Source organism: Orcinus orca, chromosome 16 (assembly GCF_937001465.1).
Source record: "Orcinus orca chromosome 16, mOrcOrc1.1, whole genome shotgun sequence".
Lineage (NCBI taxonomy): Eukaryota > Metazoa > Chordata > Mammalia > Artiodactyla > Delphinidae > Orcinus > Orcinus orca.
In genome coordinates this window covers 67,015,692-67,036,228 of record NC_064574.1, presented here as the reverse complement: position 1 = coordinate 67,036,228, position 20,537 = coordinate 67,015,692, and the positions used below count along the sequence as shown (strand labels likewise).

The 20,537-nt window shown below is 46.2% G+C and overlaps 1 protein-coding gene across 1 annotated transcript in view; it reads right to left on the bottom strand.

Annotated features, from left to right (window-relative positions):
• Positions 1-431: 431 nt before the first annotated feature.
• The window catches only part of HS3ST2 (heparan sulfate-glucosamine 3-sulfotransferase 2), a 92,593-nt gene continuing 72,487 nt past the window's right edge, over positions 432-20,537 (bottom strand). The window contains exon 2 of the mRNA XM_004268570.2: positions 432-1,811. Within this exon, the coding sequence (XP_004268618.1) occupies positions 1,193-1,811 (619 nt within the window). The 3' untranslated portion in view covers positions 432-1,192. The remainder of the gene's footprint in view (positions 1,812-20,537) is intronic.

Genomic DNA, 20,537 nt, shown 5'->3' with positions numbered 1-20,537 from the left:
CACTTTACTGTACAGCAGAAACTCACACAACAATGTAAATCAACTATACTCTAATAACAATTTTAAAAATAGAAGCTGGAAATCCATATTTTTATATGAACACTCCCAAGTTTCAAATGTTGGAAATTATTTCAAAACATCATGCTGGCCAAGCAGAAACTTGTCTGATGTCCTATCAGCCTCTGGTTTGGCTTCACTTCAGATGTAAATCTTAAACAGAGAGCTGACACCGTCAGACTATGTCTCAGAAAGAGGATGTCCCCACTGACCTCCCCAGGCTTTGCCAGCAAGAACCTCTTCTTCTCCCTCCTCCACCCCCTTGCTTCTTTCCTCGCTGCCCTCCCAGACCATCCCCAGCGCGGCCCCATCTTGCTTGGAGGAGCTGGGTGAATGCGCCGTGCTCCAGGCCTGACAGAGAAAGCCCAGCCACGAGGACACGAGAGAGCCGTATTTATTTCACATGGACAAGCGTGATTCTGTCGCATGCTGAACATGAAAGCTCGCGTGAGGAAAGTACCCGTAACAGCAGAATTATGTGCCTTTGCCCACAGGGAGCAGGGAGAGTCACAGAGCGGTTTTCAAAGACAGTTCAAGCAGAGTTGAGACCACAGGCTTTGAACTCACTGGTTTATTTCATCAGCAAAGGGTCTGTCTCCTAGGAGTGGCCAGGGGGACACTTCCAGCTCTGTAATCTCGCCACGAGCTGCTAAGGTCAGGAGGACAAGGCTGGTCCCCCATCCATCACCCAGGGTGGCTCGGAGACTTAAGCTGAGAGGGGAGGTACATGCCGCTCGAAATTAACAAACCCACTCCGGGGTGGACGGTGACAGGGACAGACTGCTGTGTTCATAGCAACAGACCATCATCCCTTATAATATGTATCATAATTGGAAGACACACTCCCACTCTTCCTAAAGCAATTTCCCAAGGCCTCTTAAGGGCTGAAGGAAAACCATTCAGAATTGACCGGACACGTCAGAAGCAGATCAGCTTTGCATGGACAGACTGGGAGGGCTAGTGTCAGGGACCCCCCTGGTCTCTTGGCCTTAGCTGGGCTCCTGGGTTCCAGGATGATGAAATCCGAGATGGGAACAGGGGTTGGAGCCTGGGTTCCCTGGGGGAAGAGGGTCAAGGGCTCTCAGGGCAAACCTCGCGGAAGAGACAAGTGGAAGAGCCCTGGCATCTCGATGGCTCACTCCCACCTGAAGTCCTGCCCAACAGTTTCATAAAATTTAATATTATAAGGTCTATAAAATTCCCGGAGCTGGTCTATCACTTCCGGATCGATCTGTACATGAGTTCTGCCTTTCGATTTGCCCAGGCATCGAGGCAGGAGGCTCGATTCTGTTTTTTTCAAGCAAGGGAATCCTTTGGTCTTGTTGAAGTAGAAGTGCTTGTCCGTGATGAGCCTCTTAATGCCCAGGAAGTCCTGGACCCGCCCCATCTCGCCGGCTGGGTCAGTGATGAGCCGCTCGCCGCTGACGAAGTGGATCTGGGCCAGCGGGAAGTAGCGCAGCCAGCTCTCCAGGTGCAGCGCGTACATGCCTATGCGGATGGCGTTCCAGGACACATCCACCAGGCCCAGGGTGCGGTTGCGGAAGGAGAGGCCCTCGAAGGTGGGGATGTCCGGCTTCTTGGAGAGCGTCTGCGTGTAATCGGAGATGGCGCGGGTCACGGGGTTCCGCACGACCACTATCAGCTTGGTGTCTCGGGACATGTTGAATATCCGGCGAGGGGCCTCTTGAGTGACGAAATAGCTGGGGGTCTTCTCCAGCGTGATCTGGCTCTCGAGGGTCCGGGGCATCAGGCTCCTGCGGGGCAGAAACGCACATGATCAGCCGGGGCTCTGTTGGGGACCTGGAGATCACTTCCTTCCGCCCAGCTCGCTAGTGAAGCACCCGCCCCCTCACCAACGGGACCTTTGAGGCTCACCTGCTCTCATCTGATGAAGAACCCACTTTAACTCTTGTTGACTTTGTTTTTTAGGTCTTTAACAGTTTGCTTTAAGACAAGAACCAACCTAAATGTCCATCAGTGTGAAATAAATAAATTGATGGAATAGCCGATTAATAGAGTTCGGTAGATCTGCGTGTACTCTTATGGAATGATTTCCAAGATTTAGTGCTTAAATGAAAAAAAGCAAGATACAACTTGTTTATCTCAGGAAAGATACCAAGAAACCAATCAAAGTAATTGCTTCTGGGGCGGGGACTTGAATGGGAGCAGAGCCAGGAGGTCGGGGATAAATGAGAATTAGTTTTTATTGTGTAATCTTTTACGCTGCTCGAAATTTTTATTGTGTTTATTACATATTAAAAAAATACAAAGGAAGCCACCGAATATTGTTCTGGCAAAAGATACTTCTCTAAATATATTAAGAAAATCTTTTGGGGGGAGGAAAGGCATGCTTTGTAGGAATAACATGTGTTTTAGAAATGAGTTCTGATGTCTTTCGCTCCTTGGTATAAGACTGAAGAAGCACAGAACTGCAGGCTGGTTGGGACCTCAGTCGGAAGCCCTAATGCAACCTCTTGCTCCCTTACTTTTTAATTTCCTGGTTTGCTTAAGGTTTAAGGGAGGATGGTGGGACACGCTGATGTCTCCTTCTCAGGTGTGTCTCTTTCAGGCCCTTGTGAAGGAGAACACCTCTGGCTCCCAGTTGCTACAGTTTTCTTAAATAAAATAAAAATTTTGTTTTTATTTTTGGCTGCGTTGGGTCTTCGTTGCTGGGCGCGGGCTTTGTCTAGTTGCAGTGCGCAGGCTTCTGATTGCGGTGGCTTCTCTTGTTGCAGAGCACGGGCTCTAGGTGCACGGACTTCAGTAGTTGTGGCTCGCAGGCTCTAGAGCACAGGCTTAGAGCACAGGCTCAGTAGTTGTGGTGCGCGGGCTTAGTTGCTCTGCGACATGTGGGATCTTCCCGAACCAGGGATCAAACCCGCGTCCCCTGCATTGGCAGGTGGATTCTTAACCACTGCGCCACCAGGGAAGTCTGCTACTTCTTTCTGAAGGTTGTGTTTTACCCTTAACCAGTTTTTCTTAATCCTGGCTGTTCATTAGATCACCCAAGAAAGTTAAAAAAAAAACCCCACAAATGTCGAGCCGCATCCTAGACCAACTGATTAAAAATATTTGGGGGTGGGTTCCTTTCTGAAGCTCCTCAGATGATTCTAATGTGAAGGTACGGGTGAGAACCACCAACACAGCATCCTTCCCCCACTCTTAACACTACAGCTTCCCAACGCCCACAGAATGCATTTTCACAGTCCTCTGGAATAGAGGCGCCTGGTACCTGGTCTTCTTCATCCCAGCCCCTATCGTCATCTCTCTTCAGTAATCTGGTCTTACAGTTCTTTGACCAAATATCTCCTTTTTCTCTTCCTTTTAGCAACTCTTTCTCATGGCCATACCATAGGTCTTGTCCTCGGAATTGCCCTAATTCTGAAAGGATTCACACTGAAATTCCACTCTAGGACGATGTTGTGGGTTGAATGGTGATCCTCCAGAAGATACCTCCACCCAGAACCTATGAATGTGACCTTATTTGGAAAAAGAGTCTTTGCAGATGGAAGTAAGTTAAGGATCTCAAGATGAGGTCATCCTGGATTAGGGTTCCTTGTAAGGAATATCCTTAGAAAAGAAGAGAAGGAGAGAAGAGATACACAGAGAAGGAGGCAATGTGATGATGAAGACAGAGCATGTAGTGATATGTCTACAAGCGAAGACATGACAAGCACAGTTGGCAGCCACCAGAAGCCAGGAGAGGAGCATGGAGCAGATTCTTCCTCAGAGCCTCCAGGAGAAACCAACCCTGCTGACAGTTTGGTTTCAGAATTCTGGCCTCTAAAACTGTGAAAGAATAAATCTCCGTTGTTTTAAGACATCCATTTTGTGGTCATTTGTTATGGCGGCCACAGGATACACACACAGACTACAACCTTCTTTCTTTCTACCTTTACCACGGTTTTGGATTCATTGTATTGATACCCGATCTTCAGATTCATCTGTGATATTCTTGATTTCACTTTCTTCTAAACCTTCTCTGGACCCAGTGAACAATCATTTCAATAGCATCATCTTCACATCTAACCCTAACCCTAACCCTAACCACCATCGCCATCATCATCAACATTAATTTCTTTGTAATGCTTGCTCTTCCAATCTCTAATAATGCGTCTTGCCAGCTTTTCATCCTTTCTAATTCCGTCTTTGTGTCGTCAAACAGCAGTAGAGAAAATTGCTGATCCTGACAGAGGATTGCTTCTCCTTTATATATTTATTAATTCTAGCTTAAATTGAGCCCTCAACACTGCTCAATAATCTTTTATGTTTGTCTTTACAGTGCCCCCATCATTCCTCCTAGTAAGTGTTCCAAATTCTCACCATAAACTCTCAACCATACTCAACCACCCTAACACACAACTAGTCTCCCACTACTCTAGAAAAGGATAAGCTGCCACCCCTCCACTCCTTCAGTCTTCCTCTCCTTCACCTTGAAAGTGACTATTATCCATCCTGAACCCCTCCCACTAATCTCAGAAGACAAGGTAGGCAAGAGCTCACCTTTGCCTTCCCTGCAAATCTACCCATTATCCCCTTGAATCTTCAAATTCTCTTTGCAGCTGATAAACTGATATGACTGATAATTGGCTTCTAGGCCCAGAGTCTATAATGCACCCTCATGGCTTGAAACTTTGAAAGTATTTATTAATACTGAGAAGGCCATTTTCTAAGTTGGATATCATTCTTGGCAAATAATCACAGGTGTACTTGAATAGAATTCTTTGGCTGGATTTTCTTAGACATCTGCCTGTAATATTTTATGACCTTGGCATACATTGTAATGAGGTTTTGGCCTTTATGACAAGAGTAGATGAAATTACATATATGTGACAGTGCATTTAAACTTAAGGACTTTCCCAACTTCATGGGGGTTATTGATATCAGCACACAAAAAGTTGACCTGATAAGCCATGAAACAGATTTCTTCACAATATCCTTTTCTAAAAAAGATTTATTGATTATTTAATTATTTATTTTATTTATTTTTGGCCGCGTCAGGTCTTAGTTGCAGCACGCGGGATCTTCACTGAGGCATGCGGGATCTTTTGTTGCGGTGCGCAGGCTTCTCTCTAGTTGTGGCACGCGGGCTTCTCTCTAGTTGTGGTGCACAGGGCGCATGGGCTCTGTAGTTGTGGCACACAGGCTTAGTTGCCCCATGGCATGTGGGATCTTAGTTCCCTGACCAGGGGTCGAACCCAAGTGCCCTGAATTGTAAGGCAGATGCTTTACCACTGGACCATTAAGGAAGTCCCTCTTTGCAACATCCTTTAATACACTAAAGAACATCCAAGAGAGGAATTGAAGGTGCAGCATTTCCAAAGCTTATGTGACCAAGGAGCTGTGAACTTTTGCCAGGAGCACCAATTGACACACCTTTTTGTTACCAGTTTGGGAAATTCTGACCAATTCCAGTGACCTTCATTCCCCGAGCTGTGCACTGAAGTGAAGTTCCACCCTTCTAATTCCTAATTGGCATATCAGCTACAAAACCAAATTACAGATACTAAGGAAGATACAAACACCAGACTGTAAATAACATGACACCAAGGTCATCACATCGTGAGTCAAACGTGTACTCCAATCTATCCCACCAAAGGACACCCCTATATATTTATTTCTCATTCGGTCACTGGAATAGAGCACAGGAGGCCTGTGGGATGATAATGTACAAGGAGACCATCTGGACACACACCTCCCTGCTCTGTGGTGGGAAGGGGCCATTAGGCTTTTCCGTAAGGCTCATTTTTCCTCCTCATGTCATTGTTCAAATTTTGCTGATTTGTTTCCAGCTGCTAACAAACAGCTGAACTTTTCTCTCACCCTGTAACCCTTTTAAGCTTCAGCGTCCTTTTCTGTGTAGCTCTGCAAAAATTACTGAAAGAATGGTCTAACACTCATCATTTGGACTTACCTCCCATCTGTTATTTTAACCTGCTAAGCAACAATTTCCACCACATCTGGTAGCAGCTCCCAGATTTTTTTAAGGAACCACCACTCCTGCTTTAGATAAAATCTTAGCCAAGGGGAGGGTGCAGGACTGAAGTTAGGCTAATTAGTGCCAATTGTGTCATAAAGACAAAAATGTATCATAAAGACTGAAAGTGGACTGAATCTTCCAACCAGACACAGGAGCAGGGAAGAGCCTCCCTATCGGTTTCTTTTACCAAATCCCTTCAGCTCTCTGGGTTCTTGCCCTTCCTGAGACCTGCTTTTCCCACTCTCCTCTGTATTCTGTGAGTTACTGCACATCCTTCTAATTTGTTTGTTTCTGGACTACTTTAAGTTAGAGTCCGTTTCTGTAGTTTGCAACCCAAGAACTCCAACGTGTCATACACAACTTGGCTTCCTCTCTGTGGAAGCTACGCTCACCCCTACTTGATTATAAACTCCATGAGGCAGGGCAGGTGCACCTTCTTTGCATCTACATCTGCAAAGTCTCCCACAGCCATGGCACAAGTAAAGTCTCCAGCAATATGTCTGAGGTTACACGAAGCCAACAACCTAATCCAGTTATGCAATGAAGCCCTCATCCCTTTTCACATTCTCAACTCTCTCCAAACCACCGGGAACCTTCCCAGGAGTCTATCTCCCACTTCTCTTACTCTACATCATCTTCCTGGATGACCTCATGCCTTCCCCAGCCATTAGCACTGCCCAGGAGCTGTCGACTCCTCACAAGCCTGTAACTGCAGCTCCAACTTTCCCACACTAGGGACTGGAACGTCCAACTGTCTGTGGAGTGGACACCTCATCTCAACAACTGAACTCCCCATTCTCCTTCCAAGCTTACTTCTCTCTTTTGCCTGTTTGTGTAGGTGATATCACTGTGAATCCACTCACAAGGCAGAAACACGTCAGAGTCATTTTTGACCCTTCTCACATCTAATGTCTGTCGTTCTTGTAAGTTCTCAAGTTTCCCCCTCCCCCTCCCCCAGCACTCACACACCACAGATTTTTCTCTGACCTCCATGCTTCTGCTCTCGTCTCCCTTTCAATTTATTCTGCAGTCTGTGTCCACCAGGGAACTCCTTCTCAAGCAAATCCAATCTTGTCAACCATCAGTTATTCTTTTGAAGAAAGCCCACATTCCTTGACCTGGTACTCAAGGCTGCTGCCTACCTTTCCAGAATTTATCTCTTGCCACCTCCTGGCAATCTGATGCTCATACTATGCTGGACACAAAATCCACTCCCCAAACACATCCTGCTCTTTCATATGTTTTGCACTTGCTGGGTTTTTTTTTTTTTTAGACTCTTGATCATCTCTCTTGTCTCTTTCACCCTGGTAAATGTCTACTCATCTTTCCAAGTCCAAAGGAAAGTCATATCCTCTGTGAACCCTTTCTTGTAATTTCTTGGCACTTCCTGCATCCAACTACTAAGACCTCACCCCATTGTGTAGAACTTACTAGGTATCCATCCATTTATTTCCACAGGTCATCAGCATCTTGGGTGTGTTTCTCGTTCGTTTTTGCCTTCCTAGCACAATACCTGGCATGGCATAGGTGCTCAATAAATTGATCAAAGATCCAGTATCAAAGGTAGGTGCCTATTCAGAGGTTACCTCGAGTCCTCGGAAGTTACCGGTGTTTACCTTATGAAGCTTGGCCTTTTCTTGGCATTCTGGCCTTGGGCAGAGGAAAGTTCCAGCAGATAGTCCTGGGGCGAGGGGATCGCTGTGCCATTTTAAAAACTTCATCATGGCCACATGTGCTCAGGCTCACAGGCTGAGGGGAATCCAAGCTCTGCTTCAATCAAAACCTCCCAATAGGGCTTCCCTGGTGGCGCAGCGGTTGAAAGTCCGCCTGCCAATGCTAGGGGACGCGGGTTCGTGCCCCGGTCCGGGAGGGTCCCACCTGCCGCGGAGCGGCTGGGCCCGTGAGCCGTGGCCGCTGAGCCTGCGCGTCCGGAGCCTGTGCTCCGCAACGGGAGAGGCCACAGCAGTGAGAGGCCCGCGTACCGCTAAGAAAAAAAAACAAAAAAAACCACCTCCCAATATATGAAGGTAAAATGAGATTGAAAGGAACACATCTTGTGCCATTTCTGTTTTTCCATCTGCACTCTGTCCTTTGCCCAAGGCCCCCTCTAATGTTGAAAGAGGACAGGGCTGTGGTCATCTGTAGTGTGGCTGGGAGAGGAGGAGTCGGGGAAGTCAAGCTGGACTCTGGGACCACCTGGAGGGCTTTGGAAATATGTAAATAACCCCACACCAGACTAATTAAATAAGAATCTCTGGGTGGGCACGGAGGCCTTGGTACCTGCAGCTTTAAAGCTCCTCAGATGATCCCAGTGGGCCCCCCAGGGCTAAGAACCATGGCTGGGGGCTGCACGTTCCTTTAGCCGCATAGCCTTCAATATGGTAGCCCAGGAGTATCCCCTGGGGGTGCGCCTTAAAGAGTCCCAGGACATTCAGCTTCAGTGGGTTTGGGGTACAGCCCAGGAGCCTACATTTTTAACAAGCCCCCTGCCCCAGGACTCACGATCAGAGAAGCTTGGGAAGCACAGCCTTAATAAAAGGCACCCTCATAGGTAACACGATGGCGCTCATTACTACCTGAGATGTTATATATTTATCTGACGGATGTCTCTGCCCACCCCTGCCCCGAGCCATAGACTGGAAGTTCCAGAAGAAGAGTGTTGGTGTGTGTCTTGTTCATGGCTGTGCTCTCAGCACCTAGGAGATGGCTGGCACTTAGTAGGGGCACAGTCAATATTTGCTGAAGAGAAAAAATAGAAAGGCAAGGTTTTGGTTCCCAAGTCTGGGAACAACGAGGAAGAAGCATATTTGTGTATGCCGGTGGAGATGTGTGCACAAAAGTCCATATTTTATCTTCTCCCTAATGGAAAAATCACAGACTTCTGCGGCCCTTACCGAAAAAGACACACACACACAAAATCCAAACACTCACTTGTCAGCTTGAGGCTCTCTGGAAATGGCATTTTCTGACCCACCCAGTGGGACAGAGACAGCTTCTGTGTCTCCACTGTCCACAGAGGGACGTGCTGTGCGGGGCCTCTGAGCAGGGCCGGTACACCCCTGATTATCACTGATAGGGTTCTCTGGAAGATTTCATTTCCTGCTCAATCTGTACCCTCTGTGTATGTGTTCTGAAAGGCCTGGCTGCCTGGGGGACTTCAGTGATGTATTAGCTCCTAGCTGGGCAACCAGGCTCCTTGAAAAAAAATAATTGCAGTCTCCAGAGGGATAATTAGGAGGGAAAGAGGAGGGGAAAGGCTTTCTTGCAAGAAACTCGTTCTTAACACTAAACCTAGAGGGGTGGGACAGGGAGGGTGGGAGGGAGATGCAAGAGGTAGGAGATATGGGGATATATGTATACTTATAGCTGATTCACTTTGTTATACAGCAGAAACTAACACACCATTGTAAAGCAATTACACTCCAATAAAGATGTTAAAACAAAACAAAACTAAACTAAACTAAACCTGCTCACCCGCTACATGCTGGCTGAGCGCAGGCACAGCCTGTGTAGCGTAGCTCACAGCCACTGTGAGCGTAGAAATGAGGCCCCTCTAGCATCGCGGCAACTCCTCCTTCCAAGTCCACAGCCCCACATCCTTATGTTGATGTGACACAGGAGGAAACTGCTGAGTCCCAGCCTGAAACCCATCAATAATTCTTCACTGCTCACAGGATAAAGGCTTAAACAGGATTCATGTGGCTCATCTTGATCTGGCCCACAGCCACCCTGGGCTCTGGCCAGACTGGACTATTCAGGGTTCTCCCCCGAAACTGCATTTTTCATGCTAAGGGACCTCTGACATGTTTTGCCCTCTGGGGGAAGGCTCTGTAGCCTATCAGGCAGAATTTCTTCATCTCTCAGCTCTTAGCTCATCATCACCTCCACCAGGGAGCCTTCCCTGATTGTGCCCTTATTATTTCCCCCTTCCCAGGAGTTAGGCAATTTGTTACCCTTGTGATTCCATGGTAGTCACTACAGACACATCCCGTTTTTTACACATTATCTGCATCTGTCATCACCCTAGAGTGTTAGGTCACGGAAGGCAGGGACCACCACTGTCACATCTCTATCAACAGGGCCTGTCCTGTGCTTGGTATGCATTCATGTATTCATTGGACAAGGATTTATCGAGCACCTGCTGTATGCCAGGATACAAAGACAGGCATGGTGTAGTCTCTGTCCTCAAGGAGTTAACAGTCTTGTAAACCCCAGGGGTAAGGGGGTTCCCTTTTCTCAGTGTAAGGGGCTGCACTGAACTTGGCTTCCCACTAGGGCTGGTGGCTTCCTCCTCTGCCAGGAGGGGCCATGCCTGAACCCAGTCTCTGACAGTCATCAAGGCCCCCAGGGGCTGGACAGCTGGCTTTCCCAGATAACTTCTGTACACAGCTGGCCCCTCAGCCCAGCCTGCCTGGTGTCCTAGTAGTTTGATTGTCCCCCCAGCTGACAAGGCTGTTCTCACCCCTGCCCTATAAGAAGGGAAGTTCATGTAGGTGTCGGGGCAGAGTCCCTTCGCTGGAGCATAAACCCACAGCTGGTCCAGGCTCTGGTATGTCCCTCAGGGTGATGGTGAGAAGACAGAGTAACCCCTTGCCTGCCTCTTCTAGTGCAAGTTTCCCCAGTGATGCTTATTCATTTTTTTTTTTTTTGAGATTTATTATTTATTTATTTATTTTATTGTTGGCTGTGTCGGGTCTTAGTTGCGGCATGCAGGATCTTTTGTTGTGGCACGCGGGCTCTTCGTTGCATGGCTCGAGTTTCTCTCTAGTTGTGGCATGCAGGCTCTGTAGTTTGTGGCACGCAGGCTCTGTAGTTGAAGGGTGCGAGTTCAGTAGTTGTGGTGCGTGGGCTTAGTTGCCCTACAACATATGGGATCGTAGTTCCCTGACCAGGGGTCGAACCCGCGTCCCCTGTATTGTAAGGCGGGTTCTTTATCACTGGACCACCAGGGAAGTCCCCCCACTGACACCTATTCTTTCACCTATACTTTGTGCATTATGGAATTTGTCTTGAGTCCTGCCATGTGACCGATGGAGACAAGAAAGGGATCCTCCTGGGCTTCCCTGGTGGCGCAGTGGTTGAGAGTCCGCCTGCCGATGCAGGGGACACAGGTTCATGCCCCGGTCCGGGAGGATCCCACATGCCGCGGAGCGGTTGGGCCCGTGAGCCATGGCCACTGAGCCTGCGCGTCCAGAGCCTGTGCTCCGCAACGGGAGAGGCCACAACAGTGAGAGGCCCGCGTACCGCCAAAAAAAAAAAAAAAAAAAAAAAGAAAGAAATGGATCCTCCTTGCCTGATATATCCTAGAGATGTTCGGAGGGCAGTGGGCTACTTTAGCAGCTGGTTGTGAGTATAGGATTTGGAATCAAAGAGACCTGAGTTAGAGTTCTGCCACTTGCTAATCAGAAGAAATGGGCACATGGCTTATTTCACTTCGCATGATGTCCTGTGGGTTCATCCACGTTGTCACAAATGGCAGGCGTTCCTTCCTTTTTTATGTCTGAGTGAAATAAGCCAAGCACAGAAAGACAGATACCAATACTACATGATTTCACTTAGAGGTGGAATCTGTATGTCGAACTCATAGAACCAGAGAGTAGAATGGTGGTTGCCAGGGGCTGGGGTGTGGGGTGGGGAAATGGGGAGACGTTGGAAAAAGGGTACAAACTTTCAGTTATAAGATGAATAAGTTCTGGGGATCTAATGCATAGCCTGGTGACTACAGGTAACAATACTGTGTTGTATACTTGAAATCTGTTACAAGGGTGGGTCTAAAGTGTTCTCACCACACACATACAAAAATGGTAACTATGTGAGGTGATAGATACGTTAATTAACCTGACTGTGAAAATCATTTCACAATGTAAACGTATATTAAATTATTATGGTGCATACACACAGCATACATCAGCCATCACATAGTCTGCTACAGACTGAAGGTTTGTGTTCCCCCCATCCCCAGCCCAAATTCATACGCTGATGCCCTAACTCCCAGTGTGATGGTATTTGGAGGTGGGGCCTGTGGGAGTAATTAGGACCTGAGCGTGGAGGCCTTAGTGCCCTTATAAGAAGAGACATGGGAGAGATGATCTCTCCCTCTCTGCCACGTGAGGACACAGTAAGAAGGCATCCGTCCATAAACCAGGAAGTGAGTCCTCACTGGGAACCAAATCGTCTGGCACCTTGATCTTGGACTTCCAACCCCCAGGCTGTGAGAAATAGCTTTCTGTCATTTAAGCTCCGTGGTCTATGGCATTTTTGTTATAGCAGCCGGAGCTGATCGAGCCGGGGTCATTGATGCCTTCGATGTGACCGAGGGCCAGATGCGGTTCTCAGCTCTGTGTATGAACCACCGCCCTCAGCCTTCACATTAACTTCCGGCACTCTCACTATTCCTGTTTATGGGCTGAGGAATCTGGGACACAGGGAACTAAAGTCAGTCACCAAAGCGATGCAGCAAGTTGCAAAATCTGGATTCAAGCAAGTGTGACTCTAACACTAGAAGAAAACATGAGAATATAAAATTAATCTTGGCACAAGGACAGCCTTTCTAAGCATGAGACAAAACTCATGGAGGAAAAGACTGAAAAGTTAGATACATAAAAAATGGAAGTCTTTGTGATGGAAAAATACCATAAATAAAATAAAGGGAAAATGACTCACTGGAAAAATATTTGCAGATATAAGATAGGGAAACAAAGGATGATTTCATATATTTTTAATATCTATATATGTGTTTATATGTTTTATATATTTTTTCAAAGTTCTTGCAAATTAATAAGAAAAAGAGCCAGCTGGTAGAATAAAGGAACACAGGCTGTGAAAAGTTAATAGCAAAAGAGCTACCTATGGGAAATAAATACATGAAGAGACACTCCATCTCTCTTAAAATTAAAGAAATGCAAATTAAAACTAAGATGAGATCATATTGTTCACCTCTAAGACTGGAAAATATACTTTAAAAAATTATAACCGTTATTGCTGGCAAGAGTACTTGCCAATGTTGGAGGGAGTGTAAATCAATGCATCTTTAGGAAGACAATTAGATATTATCTACCCAAATGCAAAATACACATAACCTTTAACCCAGCAATTCCACTTCTGGAAATTTAATTGTGCAAGTGTGTAAAGACCTGTGTGCAAGAATGTTTGTTGCAGTATTTGTGGCAGAGATGGGGAGGTATCCACCAAAGATCCCTGCCCCTCACTCCATAGTGTAGCTCTGTCTCTAGAGGGCGGTGGCCCAGCCAGGGACTACATTTCCCAGCATCCCCTGCATCCAGGTGGGGCCCTGTGACTGGTTCTGTGTGTTACCTCCAGACCCAGGTGCTTACAAAGTAGGTGTGTCCTTTTCATTTTCTTTTCCATCTACTAGCTAAATGCAGAGAACTCTGAGGCACTAGAAGGTCCAAAATGTAGAAGGGGCATGAAGACCCCTTATAACTGGGAAAACAACCCCCTTGGACTACCATGAGCAAGACATACACTTTTCTCTTGGCGTTTGTTACAGCAGCTGGCATTGACCTAATGACTGAAACACTGTAGCGGAAAGAGACCAGAACAACCTACATGTCTTTTGGTAAGAAGCTGGTTAAATAAAGACAGACAATAGCTTATTTTGTGGCTGTTAAAAAAATAAGCTGGTTCTATAGATATTGACACAAAAAGGAGTCCAAGATGTATTCTTAAGTGAAAAAAAAAGCAAGATGCAGAACAGCGAGTTCAATATGCACCTATTTACATACAAAATATACGCACAGATGCCAGTGTGGATATGCATATACCATCTCTAGAAAGATACACAGTAAATTGTTAGCAGTGATCACCTTGGGGGACCTGGATGGCCCGTGGTATAGGATGGGCTTTTTTTCCACCTTTATCTTTCTGCACTCATTGGATTTCTTTTCCTTTGCCATGAGCATGCATTGTTTGTAGTTAAAAAAAACTAGCTAATAAAAAGCTATGTTAAAAAATCTCCATTGATATTGTTTAGGGAGAAGATAGCCTGCATGGAAACAGTTTTGAGGAGTGAGGGGGAGGAAATGTGTCTGGAGGAGCTGGGGTGTGGGTGAGAAGCAAAGATATGGAAGGCCGGGAATTCACAGCTCTGCTCTCCAGAATCTTGGCTCGGAAAGGAGGAAGGGCGACCGTGGGCGTTGAATGAATGGATTTTGCTGCTGCACGTAGAGTTCTGATAAGTTTCCGGGCAACTGGACCTCAGTTTCTCAGGTGCCATCAGGCTAGTCTGGCCTGACCATGGTCACACTAGCAGGGCACCTTGTGTGGGTAACTCTGGGTCTCTCACCTTCTCTCACTGTCTGGGCTTAGCTCCTTCCCCACACCAAGCCTACCCTCCCTTTTCCCCGGGAGTGGGTCCCTTAAGTCAGCCCTTCTCACACTTGGAGGCACATTTGTATCACCTGGGGGACTTGTGGAAAGGCAGATTCTGAATCTATACGTCTAGGGAGGGGGCCGAGATTCTGCATTTCTAACAGGCTCTGCAGTGAGGCTGACAGGCTGGTCCATGGCCCACAGGTTGAGTAGCCAGGTCCTGGCCAGCCTGGCATGAATTGCATAGTCAGTGAATGTTTATGCACTAAATGGAATTGGCTAATGGATATTGGATGACGAACTGCAGATGATGTGAATTCAGAAAACCCAGATTGGAGGCCCAGCTTTTCCATTTCCTGGCCTTGTGACTTTCACAGTAGTTTCCTCAGCGCAACAGGTGGATGATGAGAAGGTGGGCTTCCCCTGGCTGCTGTGAGGTCTAAGCTGTATGAACACATGAGGGGCCTATGTAAGCCATAAAGCACTGTACCCAGCCATGAATGGATTCCTCTTTCTCTACTTAATTTTCCCACTTTCGTTTAAGTCTTTTCTTTTTTTTTTGTTCTTTCATTTATTGTTATTTTTAAAAATTGAGATCTAAAAGACATATAACATTATATTAGTTTCAGGTGTACAATGTAATGATTCAACATACATATATATTGTGAAATCATCACCATTATAAGTCTACTGGACATCATCACCACACAGACTTACACACAGAGTTACCTTTTTTCCTCGCGATAAGAACTTGTTAGAGCTACTCTCTTAGCAGCTTCCGCATATGCTATAGAGTATTATTAACTATAGTTACTGTGCCATAGTGCTTGTTTTTCTCATTTTCAAAAAGCCAATCATCTGTCCCTTCATGCTCTCCTGCTACAGCCCTATCTAAGCTCCATCTCTTCCCAAAGTTCATGAAATAAAGCTCAATGGTTCTGGGCTTCCCTGGTGGCGCAGTGGTTGAGAGTCTGCCTGCCGATGCAGGGGCCACGGGTTCGTGCACCGGTCCGGGAAGATCCCACATGCCGCGGAGCGGCTGGGCCCGTGAGCCGTGGCCCCTGAGCCTGCGCGTCCGGAGCCTGTGCTCCGCAATGGGAGAGGTCACGGCAGTGAGAGGCCCGCGTACCGCAAAAAAAAAAAAAAAAAAAAGTTCAATGGTTCTACTTTCTCACCTCACATTCATCCTCAACTTGTCACATCTGCCTCCTTCCTCCTCACCCCCTTAAAGCAGCTCTCTCTGAGCACATCCATAAATGCCGGTGCCATTCTGTCCTGGCCTTGTTTTAACTTTCTGTGGCATCTGAGGCATTAGCCCACTCCCTGCTTCTTGAGGAATATGCTCTTTCTTGGCTTTAAGAACACAAGGTCTTGGTTTCCTTTTTGCCCCTCTTACCAGTCCTCCTCCATACGTATTTCAGTTATTTTTCCCGCACTTACCACTTATCTCTTTATGTCTCACTTAATGGCCCCACCATCCACCAGTTGCCCCAGCAACACTCACATCGAATCTATAACCAAATCCAACTGGTAACCTCTCACCCAGTCTCTTCTGACATTGGTCCCTGCCAGCTTAGGACCCATCACAGCATCCTCGTTCATGGTCGGAGCTCAAGGAGCAGCTCAGCATCTTTCTCTAGGTAGACTCTGCTTGCCAGCATCCATTCGGAGCCAGCTTGCTCCACCAAGTGGCCCCAAGGCTACCAGGGGTGGTACCAAGGGGTGGCTTAGGGGACCTTCATCCTCCTTGCAGTCTCCTGAAATCAATCTAAGTGAAAACAGATGGAGGGGAAGAAGCGAAAGTGCTGCTGGAGAACGTCTGAAACTGGCAGGATGGCTGCATTACAAATACCTTATTCTTGACACAAAGGGGGCCTCAGCACAGCCAGCAAATTCCACCACGTTCCTCCGGCCAACTCACTCTCCCATTCTGCGCAATGACTATCTCAGACCTTTTCCATTCTCTGCAAATGATCAAAGCCAGCCCTTTTCTGTCCCTCTCAGCAGATGAGCTCGCACCGTGGAGAATAGAGAAACTGTTAGCATGAAACATCTTCATGATCCTGCTGCCAAACACATAAATTTTTCCACACTGACCAGCCGAGGACGGAGATGGTCAACCCGGTGGCCTTCGGATGCTAGTCCCCCAGGCCTGTGCGTCTCCACCTCCCTTCACCTCCCAGTGTTCCCTGCCTGCAGTGTCCACGGAGGCCCACCTTCCACCTGTGCCTGGATCCATGCTAAGGACCTGTCAGCCCCACCAAATCTGAATGCATCCCAGGTATCTGCAAGTACCCCAGCCAAAGACTGGATGAATCAGTGCGTTCATCTTATTTTTTAATACCAAGCTTTACAATGTCACACTCCAGAGTCCCTATGGCTACTAAATTTTGCAGGGTTGAGCTCCACAAGCCTGCCCCCGCTTCCTGCAGCATAACGGTGCCCCCTAGTGGGAGGTGATCCAACTGCAGCTGGTGGCGGCAACACCTCCTGCCTGGTCCTCCACAATTCCGTCGCTTCCCTGGGAGACGTTAGCCACCATCAGGAGTTCTTTCCATTTTGTCTCCCGAAGAGGCAGGTGTATCCGAATACACGAAGCCCAGTGGTTGCAAAGGTGAGCAGGGCTTGGCTTTCTGATCATGCAGGGAGTAAGGAGAGCAGTGCTGTTGAGCAAAACACTGGGGAGTCAGCTGCTCAGATATCATCCAGGCCAAAGCTGCATGTATGGTTACTGAGTCAACAGCACTTCTACAGGGTCCAAGTCTCACCCAAACTGTGCAAACCTGGATTCTTGTCCAGGCTGTGGTGTAGAATGGTCCAGCTCTGCGTTTCAGTTCTGGAAGGCATTCAGGACACCTTGCAAGATGAGATAGCAGACACTCTCAGGTCCTTCAGTCCTACCCTTTTCTGCCTCCGGGGCTTTTCTGCTCTTTCTGCCTAGAACACTCTCCCCTGACTCTTCCATGGCTCAATCCTTCTCATCCTCAGGTCTCTGTTCAAATGTCACCACTCTCAAATGTCACTCTCTAAACCCCATGGTTTATTTCCCTCCTCGCACTGAGCACAACCTGTAAATCTCTTGCATATCTGTTTGTTTATCTATTGCCTTTCCCCCAGTTAGTCTGCAAACCCCATCAGGAAGGGATGCTGTCTTCCTTGCTGAGTGTGGAGTCTCAGTCCTTGTCACTGGGCCACACCACCACAGGCAGTCAAAAAAGCATATGACTCATGCTGGTCAAATGAATAACAGGGGAAGAATCAAAGCCTAAAGGCAAGAAGACCTGGGCGCCTTGAGAAAATGCAGCAGCCTGAGCTCTTTAGAAAGGGTTTCCCAAAGTGCAGTCACATATAATCTCTGGTGTGCAAGTGATTCATGGATGAAAGTTACATTTTTTTTAAAACAGTTTTGTGTTTATTTTAATGCGTTTTAGAAAATTAGAACTAGAAGATCATCTATATTTAACAGATTTTACTGCTTAGGATGAGGCTTAAATATGCAGTGAGCATAGAAAATGTGACTTGATCTAAAGACAAATACTAAGTAAATAGTACAAATGGTACGTGAATATGGAAAAAAGGTGATCCTTATAATGACTCAAGCTTGGGAACCTCTGGCTCAAAACAATGTTAGTTTGGCCAAAGGAAATCCAAGCCAGAGTAATGTAGACATAGACTCATTCAACAGATAATTATTGAGTACCTACTGTTTACCAGCCATTGCTGGTGCCGAGGCCATGGCTCTAAGTAAAACAGATGTAGCACTTGCCCTCATGGAGCTTCTGGTCTGGTGGAGGACGTAATGAACAAAAAATAAGCAAATATATAATTACAATTTGGGGTGGAAGAAAAGAAGAGCAAGTGTAACGAGGGAATTGAGGGGTCGAAGAAACCCCAGAGTGGACATTTGAGCAGAAGTTCAGGAGATGAGTACCCGCTTGGATGAAAAGACCATACGGTGAAATGAGAAAAACAATAGGGTAAGACAAAACAGGTATGGATGAGGTAAGACGGTACTGTAGAGAATCTAAAAATGCACTAGCAAACTACGCTGACAGAAATCGAGAGTGGAACTAGCAACGTAGAAAATAAAAATCAGAGCAAACTTGGGCCTGATCTTGGGCTTCTCAAGTAAAAAGCCACAAGATTGAACTGTTGGGAGAAAAGATGATATGGAAGACAGAGTAGTCGTAGGCAATGAATAGTTTACGATGTTGCTGAAGAGGAAACCTGAAACAAATTGGACAGAGCTATTGGCAAAGATTTCATTAAATAGACACTTCCAGAGATAAAAGATGGCAATGTGGGCAGATCAAAAGGCCAGAGTAGTCCAAACAAAATAAAACTTACATCAGTGAACCCATCCATCCATCCATCATCTATCTATACAAACATGCGTCAGGTCAAACATTTAACCTTATACGTAAAATGCAAACATTTTGTAAGTATTATATATACCCAGGATGGATAAAGCAAACAAAACAGTTTTTCTACAAATTCAAGCCAGACAAGGACTTTGTAGCAGCAGTAAATGCTAGAAAACACAAATCATCATTCATAGAGTTTTGCAGAAAAAAGAATTGTTACTTCCAATACTTAGTAGTTAGACAATTTGCCTGTGAAGCCAAAAGAAAAGCACTGTAAGATAAGCTTGAAAAGCATTCCACCTCATTCTTCGAAAAGTTTTCTGAAGATAAAAGCAGTGACCTGAGTGATGGTGTGAAGGAACTGGGGAAAGGGAAGTTGAATATAAAAAGATAGTGACTGGGATTGAACTCAGCACAGAGTCTAAAGAATTAATACATTTAGCTCTTAATATCAATAGTTTTCTTTAAAAATTAGATGTAAAAAGTAATAATTTATACCCCAATACAGGTGAAAACATTAATAATTTCATCAATCAAATTCAAGATCCCAGGGTAAATTAACACAGACTGAGAAATTGGCAATAGAGGACGAGGGGGAGGGAAGGGGCAGAGGGAAAGCACAGGAGATCCTTTACCAGAAGGTCCCTCCTACTCATTTGCTCTATTAGAGAAAAATACAATGAAGAATTAAAAACAGGACATGCATCCTTCAAAACACTGGAAAATAGAAAAGCAAAGTAAATGCAGCTCCTATAACAAAAGAGACAGGAAAGGAAAGCAACGAAAAAAGAGCCAAAATTGTAGAGCAAGATGACAGAAGTGCAGAAGTAGGATTGACTGTGTTAATATTCAAAATCGCTGGAAATAGGCTAAACCCCATAATTTAAAAAAATGACAACAATAAAAGTTTCTCATTCTCACATAAAACCTAGTCAGTCATATTTGTGTTTATAAGACCACCCAGAACACAGGGGTGGAAACATTTTGTATGAAAATGGAGGGGTTCAGATGCAGCAGGAAAATGCCAGTCTAAAGAAAGCTAGAGTCACGTTCTTAACACCAGAAAAAGTAGAATCCAATGCAAAAGACATTAAATGAGACAAAGGGCATCAGTTAATATTGATAAAGGGCCCAATTCATGGTAGTGCGTTCATAGAACGTGGGGGAATCACGGTGTTCATCTCTCTTCCTTCTCTGGTCACCACTAAGTTGATAATGAATGGATAAAAGGTATAAAGTCAAAATATCAAGAGAATGGGTGAAGAATTGGTGGCAGACAAGGAAGAGAGACTTACTTTTGGAAGAAGGGAGGCTGACTTATGAGGGGTATTGGTCTTGGAAAAGAAAGCTGAAACTTAAGTGGCTGCAGAGAGGAGGGGGTGTCACTATTGAGAAGAAAGTGGAATCTTCCAATAGCTCTGGAATCGGAGGCACCAGGGACCCTGGTGGGGTGAGAGGGCAGAAGCACAGTCAGTGTTACAGGTCTCTAGCACGAGCAGCTGGACCTACAGAGCTTCCCCCAGCCCTACAGCCGGGCTGGAGCCACTTTTCCTAGTAGGGCAGTGATGGGGAGATTGTCTTGTGGCGCTATTAAAACAGGCAGCCCCCAGACACTGGCCAAGGTGAAGAGGGGGGCGAGACACCTGCCAGAATGCTGGCAGGCAGCTTATCTACCTCAAGCTGACAAGTGAAAGATCCCTCTTGAGAGAAACTGACCAGTCAAGATTTCAAGTAATATCTACCAAAGCACAATTTATTAAGAGAAAAGCTGCCACATCCCATTGAGATCCATATCATTGCATGTA